The sequence below is a fragment of the Buceros rhinoceros genome, unplaced genomic scaffold (genome assembly GCF_000710305.1).
Source record: "Buceros rhinoceros silvestris isolate BGI_N320 unplaced genomic scaffold, ASM71030v1 scaffold11773, whole genome shotgun sequence".
Classification (NCBI taxonomy): Eukaryota; Metazoa; Chordata; class Aves; order Bucerotiformes; family Bucerotidae; genus Buceros; species Buceros rhinoceros.
In genome coordinates this window covers 36,412-43,960 of record NW_010405522.1, presented here as the reverse complement: position 1 = coordinate 43,960, position 7,549 = coordinate 36,412, and the positions used below count along the sequence as shown (strand labels likewise).

Sequence of the window (7,549 nt, the reverse complement as noted above, 5' to 3'; positions counted from 1 at the left end):
AAGAGAACCTGTAGACATTTTTTTAACAGGTAAACTTTTTTGTTTCGTATATGTTCTTTAAAGATATGTGCTCATGCAGTTTATGAACTGTATTTTTCTTAGAAAAGAAGCCACTTAAATTTCACACAGCAGAGAAGGACAAAGAGGTTCACAAATGGTTCTGATTTCAGTTTAGTGGTGTTTTCTGTGCCTGGTGCCAGCCACAGCTGTGTTTGTTCATCTTCCACCCTCCAATATACCATATTTCTAACAAGCATTTTAGTTCTTAGAAACAGGAGATTACATCACTGTCCTGTCATTCACACGCTTCATTGCTAGGCAACAGTTAATGTAACCCCATTGTTCCATGACACCACTTTGAATCTTTGCTTTGTGTACAGAAATGGTATGTCTGCATTTTGCCATGTTGTACCTAAGACGGCAGGATTTGTATAGTTGCATTAGCATTTCAGCATCTTTTGTGCAAAGGGGCAATTTGATAATAGCTTGTTCACTTCAGATTTTCTTGTCTGGTCTTTGTTATATCTACATAGCACCTTTCGTTGGATGAATGTGAGCCTCCTGAGCATGCTGTTAAGATTCCTGTGGAGTACATGCTTACCCTCACTGCAGAGGGGTGAAATGTATTGCTCAAATACACAGATCTGATGGTGCTTTTGAGCTGGCTCTTAATACCTTTTTCTTTGACGTATAACAAAGTGCTGCAGGGAATTTTCTGTATGTAAAGTGTTATTCCAGTAGTGTTTATGCAGTGTTGTTTTACAGGAAGTAGTTGCAGTAAGACTGCAGTACATCTAGCACATAGTAGCAAACAGTGCTGAAATACTGGCTACCAGTCCTGTTATGGCCTGTCTTGTTCTGAGCCACACTGAACAAGTTGCCCAGGGATGCTATGGAATCTCCATCCTCAGGTTCTCAAGACTGGATGAGCAACCTGATCTGAATTTGTTGCGACCCTCCTTTGAGCAGGAGATTGAACTAAATGATCTCCTGGGGTCCTTCCTGGCATGAATTATTAAATCATCTTTGATTCTACAATAGCATGACCCAGCCTTGTAGTATCGTAGCTACTGGAACTAGATATATTTGTGTCTGTCTGCTCTCCCCTTCACAGTGCAGGAACAGGGCTAGTTAGAAGGCCACCGAATGGGTAAGGGGGGCTGAAGGCAGCCTGCAGTGTACTTCCTTCAGATCAGAGCCGAAGTGTGTAATATTCCAGTTGAGTGAACTCTTGCATCCAGGGTAGATTAGATTGTAATGGGGACACTACTCTTTACTGCAAACTGAAAATCCCCAAGTCATGGTTTAGTCATTACATCTTCTGAGTGGATCGTTTTAGCTTAGGCTTATGTTTGGGACGTGACAAAAGTGTGTCATGAAATATGCAAATTATATTGTCCATCAGTTGCCTTCATTTTAAAATATAGCAGGACTGTTTCATTCCACAGCAAGTGTGAAGAGTTAAAAACATTTGTAGAGCAAAAAATTATAAGCCCTTTTATTTTGAAATAGATGTATGTTAGCTGGCTCCTCAAGCACCAGCTGTCTGTCCTTCACTAGGTCTGCTCAGCTTAAAGTTAATGAAGCCGTTGATGTGTTGGGAGCCCTGTAACTGTATGGGAGGAAAGGTCATACCAGACTGATGTAAGTGCTTTTTCTTAGTGTTTTAAATCTATATAGTGGCAGATCCATCCTACAGGTCTTACTTGCAGTAACTTTAAGTGATTGTTTGTTTAATAAAGACCATTTTGTACAATGATCCTTCTGTCTTGTGGTATGCGTCTCTTTCTTTTAATAATTGGGGTTTTTTTGCTGTTCCTCCCCACTTTGTTCAGAGTCAGATTTTTAATGCTGGGAACACTTCAGAAAGGCTGTTTCTAGCCGTTCTTTCCTTGGTAGAAGTTGAAAGTTGCAATGTGTGTGTGTCTGTTTTGTTCTAACATTAAATCACAGGTAGTAGTAAGCACAATGGAAGAATATGTAGTGGATAAATAATGGCAGGTGTACTAATTGCATATGTGTTCTGAAAAGCTGTTGAATGATGAGTAACTTGCTGCTTGGATGAGCTGGAATCCTATTCTCAAAAATAGGAGAGTATGAATGTTAGACTATGTACAAAACTTCATCTGAAGCATGGAAAGGAAGTACTTGAGAACAGGGAGCAAGATTTTGGTGTTCATAGCATGGTTCCTCTCATCGCTAGACTTAGCATAGTCAAAGTCTGCTCTCTGAGGAAGACTGCTTTATGGTGTTTGATACAATAATTATAGCAAAGTAGACTTGCGGAGAGGAGGGCTTGGTGTTCAAAGAAACTTACCACATTCTTGTGTCTGCAGGCAGCAGCAGGCATCCTGTGCTACGTGGGAGCCTATGTTTTCATCACATATGATGACTATGATCACTTTTTTGAAGATGTCTACACACTAATTCCGGCAGTAATCATCATAGCTGTGGGAACACTTCTTTTTATTATTGGACTTATTGGGTGCTGTGCCACCATTCGAGAAAGTCGCTGTGGACTTGCTACAGTAAGTTGCAGAGTTTTGATAGGACAGTATGTGCCTGTTGTATATTTGACTGCCTTCCCCTTTAATAGACTTCTAAAATATTTTGAACTTTGTTCTAATCTTATTTTATGGCCATAAATGTTTTCTCCTTGTATTTTGTTATAAACATCTTCTTTCAGTTTTAATTTTTGAGTAATGGTATTAAATTAGCCAGTTTTGGCAGTAGCAGGGTCCTCAGTTTTGCCTTTTTTAGAACTGCCATGTAATTAAAAAAAAAAAACCCTGCAAAACCATGTCATGAATTCGTAATAGTTCTTAAATCTCACTCTTTCTATTCTTGTTGAAAAGCTGAAATTGGACAGAGGGAAAAGTGAGCCAGGAGCCTTGTTTTAAGTGTCTTGCATGAAGATTCATGATGTTCTGTATGGCTTAACTTGGACACTTTGTTTGCAATATTTGGTCACGTAGTTCCAAGCATTTTAACCACGATTTCAGCTTGAGAAATAGGTAGGAGAGAAGAGAGGCCAGCATTTAAACTGACTCCACAGATGTTCTTTGGGTTTTTTTTTTTGTTGGGTACTGTGTAGATGACTTTACCGGTTTGTTTTAGAAGTGCTATTGAATATACCAAGACAAATGCATAGCTTGCTGTCTCTGTCAGTTACAGGACTTAATCTGAAGACACATTCCCTTAGTGCATCTACCACTCTTAGTAGCAGCCTGGGTAGCTTCTTTGATGTGACTATCCTATTTATCCGAGGGAGAGAAGATTGAAAGAAACACTTGATTAAAGCACTCCAGTATGGCGTTTTCAGTGCACATACCCAGCACTTGCCTGGCTGGGCAGCTGCTTGTTTGTTGAAGCTATGAACACTAAAGCTTCTTGAATAAAGTTAATTCTGGGCTTGTTTGGATGGTTTAATTGCCTGTTTTAAGTTATCTGTTAAATCAAAATCTTACCTGAAAAATTCCTTCAAATAGCAGAATCTGTATAGAGACTTCCAGAAAGGAAATGGGTAAAACTGTTTTCACAAGCACTCTTGATTGTATTTTACAGTTTGTGATCATCCTGCTCCTGGTTTTTATCACTGAAGTTGTGGTGGTGGTTCTTGGATACATCTACAGAGCAAAGGTAATAACTTCTCCATTTCAGTAAATGCTTTGTTGTGAACTGTGACCAAAATACGGTGGTGTAGTCTTTACTGTGCTTGATTCTGTAGGACTGTTAGGGTTATTTCTTAAGGTAATAAAACCAAGCCTCTAAGTGGGTTATTCTGAGATACCAACATGTTCTAAAGAACGTCAACATTCTTTGAGGCAAGGTAGAAAGTCTTCTCAGAGGCAAAAAAACTAGCTGGAATATATCATTAACAGCTGAACAGCAGAGGGAAGACATGGTCATTGGTACCTTTCTGTTTTCCAGATGGTCTTCTCATTTATCATTTGACTTTGATGTAGGTTGCACAATATTTGAACTTGGTGCATATTGTTTTGGTGCACAGTAACTTAAGTGTTGTTTTGATACACAAACTAACACTGCATAATAATAAAACCAAGTAGATTGAATGTGTTAATGTATACTGTCTAGCTTTACACAGGTTGTTGGCAAGGGTTATGGCTAAAGAAATTGTGACTTCTCCCACTGTTTAATGGATGTAAGAAACAGGACCAGAAAAATTGAATTGTCTTTTTACCAGCATAATATGTGGCAGAAATGTAATGCATATTATTAGAGATACCACAAAGTAGCTTGAAGTAATGACATTTCCAACTTGTACCATTTCACTGGCTTTTGTTGTGTCCACATCTGAATTTTGCAGAAAAAATAGTAGAAAAGGCATTTTTAGCTGTGAAGTGTAGTATGATTGCATTGTAGGACACTCCAGTGATATCTTAATAGCTAGCTGATACACACCTCCATTTACCTTTGTTTGGCCTTTTCTGTTTATTATATGAACAAACCAGGTCTTACTAATTCAGTATTCTCTCCTGCTTGCTTTCTCCTGCTATCCTGGAAGAAATGGTGAGGCAACCAACAGTTTTTGCTTGGTTTACAAAGGAAGGCTGCCTTGAGTAAGCAGCTAACAAGAAGACCTTGAACTATGCATTATAAATCTATAAATCCGGCTTAATGACAATTAGTATAGAAGTGGTCTATCAGCAGTTCTTAAGTTCTGGATATATTTTTATCATGGTCTGCATTTAATTTCTGGATCTTGGCAGTGCCTTGAAAAGACTCTGAAGCTTGTAGTGGAAGTAATCCTTAGAAGCAACTGAGAGGAGCAGTACAATTCCTGGTGAAAGGGAAATGTGTTGAGTTCTTGCATGTTAATTTGGGTGGTTGTTCCCTGCTTCAATACTTGCAGAAACAGTGTATTACAGAATAGTTATTCAGGAATTAACGTGGGTCTGATCTGGACTAAATTGAGGTCATCCCTTTCTCTTCTGAGTTTCAGTCTTCAAGTGGCTTGCTCCTTTCCAGTGAGCAGCATTCAGAGCAGATAAAAGCAGATGCATAGATCTTTCTTCCCTAGCCCATCTGAAATTACACACTTGAAACACTTGAAACTTGGCTTGGTCCCAGTGTCATGTTCCTCTGGCCTTGCATTTTTGTCTTGCTACCATTCAGTTTCTCAGGTGCAGGAAATGCAGGGTCAGAGCTTGGGGGAGGAGGTACGACATCTCTTTTTGGTAGCAGCATGGTCTTATGTTAAGCCATCTGTGGGAGTCAGTATTTGAAACTAAATCTTGCATCTTTTGAATGGACAGACAGGTTTTGTTAGTAAAAATGGCAGTTGTCTACTACCCTGCAGTACTTAGTGCCTTAAACTATTACAACTTAATTTATTACCAGTGATTTGGGAGGTGCAGTCTCCTAGAGATTCATGATTATTTTTGCCAGGATAAATGAGGCAGCTCTGTGCTTTGCTAATTTTGTTCTTTTCTTCCTGACGTGGCACGTATAGATCTGTTGAGTTTTTGGTTGAGTGGTGGTGGTTTTCCTTTAAAAAGGGCACCTGAATCGTGTTATAATTCAGTGTTAACTGTCCAAACTTCCAAACAAAACTTTACAAACAAGGAAGGAGTGAAGTCATGGCAGTTGTTCATCAAAACTGTTGGTAGCGAGTAAGATTGAGTATAATGTCTCAAGAAAGTGGTATTGTGCCCTTTAACATACAGTGACTGATTGTAAAACTGCTTAATTTTCCAACTTGCCTCTGTAAACCTGCATGTGTGGATTCAATTCAGACTCCTCCTCCTCCTCCGCCAGGGCAACCCAAAGCATGCTTAGGTCATGCTGTGATAGCCTGACCCGCTGCAGAATCTGCTAGCGTTGGTAAGGCTTTTTGCAAAGGGCGGTAGGGATTGAACAGGCTGATGGTTGGTTGAGGTCTTACTGGATTTTTTTTCCTGGATGGAGGAGTTCACTCTCCAGTTTTCAGAAAGCTTGCCGGTTAGCTAGAGCTAGTGACTTCTGCCTGCACTGCATGTAATTTGCATGGCTTTCAGGCATAATGTTGCCCTGATTGAACCATAAGCCAAGTGATATACAAGCAAGCACTGAAGTAAATGATTTTAAAACCTATATTGAACAGCTGTTTTGTTACAGGAATCAGAGTTATAAATCACATTAGTTAAATTGTCAAACAATGGATTTTAAACTGGTCTGAAACAAATTGCCTGTGAAGGCTAAATTGACTTATATTCATATCTGTTTTGACAGAGATTTACTTGTAAAGATAACCAGGATCTTGACTGGGGGAGGAATGAAGCTTGTGCTATTGCTGCAGAAAATTCTTGCCTTAAAGCTTTTGAGGCAATGCCGTGTTGGCAGGACCTGCCTACTGTAACCTGCAAATCTAAAGAATATGCATCCTTAATTAATGCTGAGCCCTGAGATTACATTCCTGGCACATAATTGTTGTTGAATGTGATAGAAAAAATTAATTCAGAGTTAGTCTTGCTACTGTATAAATGTTTAGCTACATAAACCTTTCTGTCTGTGCATTTAAGTAACAGTTCACAATAAAACAAAGTTCTACTAAGTTCTACTAAGATTTCCTCCAAAATGGGCATTACAAGATGCCTTTTGGGGGATGAGTGATGTTTCTTTGGTGGCATCCATTTCTCACACATGTACTTGACGGCATCTTTAGCAGCTTGACTCATCTGCAGTAGCTTGAGGAGCTATTCCAGTAGCTGTTGCTATGTTTGATGTACTGCCATCAGCTTTTCTCAAAGTGTGGGGGGACTGGGACTGAGCAGAGAGCTTGCTCACTGTAGGGTAGTCAGGCAAAAGACCTCATCTTTGAGTATTTACCTCTGCTTCGATCAGAATGGGAAGAGCAGGTGGTGTGACTTACATCCTTGTGGTCCCAGACAGAACAAGTTAGCCCAGGCTGTGATATACTGGGTTTGGTTTGGAACTTTGAAGGAGTAGGAGGAAGTGGAAAGGTGAATCATGTTCTTCTGGAGCCCTTAACTTCGTGGAATGTCTGCCACCACATCGTAATAAAAGTGATTTCCTTTCCGAGGCAGATTGCAAAGCTGCTTTGTCTAAACTCTGGATGGTAGCGGTTTGGGTTTTTTCTTGTCCGTTAGCTGCAAGCTAGCAACATCTCTGCAAAAGTCATTAGAATTTTAGAAGCTGTACCACCAAAGTACGCTAATTTTGGATGATAGGCAGTTATCTTGGTTTCCTGAACTGCTGTAATTAGAAGTGGAATTATTTTGCTTAGACCTGTAATCCTTGTGTTGCTGTGCTGCTGCTGATGCTTTCCTAATGCTTCACAGGTGGAGGACGAAGTTGATCACAGCATTCGGAAAGTGTACAATGGATACAACGGGACAAATCCGGATGCAGCCAGTCGTGCTATTGACTATGTACAGAGGCAGGTGAGGTGGCAAGACGCAGTCCTTTGTCTTTCAAACACGGATGCCGTGTTGCTGTGCTACTGATGTAGCATACCTTCCTCCATTCTGGCAGGTGTAGGAAACAGCTGATTGGCCAATAAATAGCTTAACAGCTTTATCTCAAACAT

At 39.9% G+C, this 7,549-nt stretch overlaps 1 protein-coding gene across 1 annotated transcript in view; it reads left to right on the top strand.

The window, feature by feature from the left end:
* Nucleotides 1-7,549, top strand: part of TSPAN3 (tetraspanin 3) — a 17,540-nt gene that overhangs the window by 3,033 nt on the left and 6,958 nt on the right. The window contains exons 2-4 of the mRNA XM_010133773.1: nt 2,271-2,528; nt 3,565-3,639; nt 7,302-7,403. Coding sequence (XP_010132075.1) covers nt 2,271-2,528; nt 3,565-3,639; nt 7,302-7,403 — 435 coding nt within the window. The remainder of the gene's footprint in view (nt 1-2,270; nt 2,529-3,564; nt 3,640-7,301; nt 7,404-7,549) is intronic.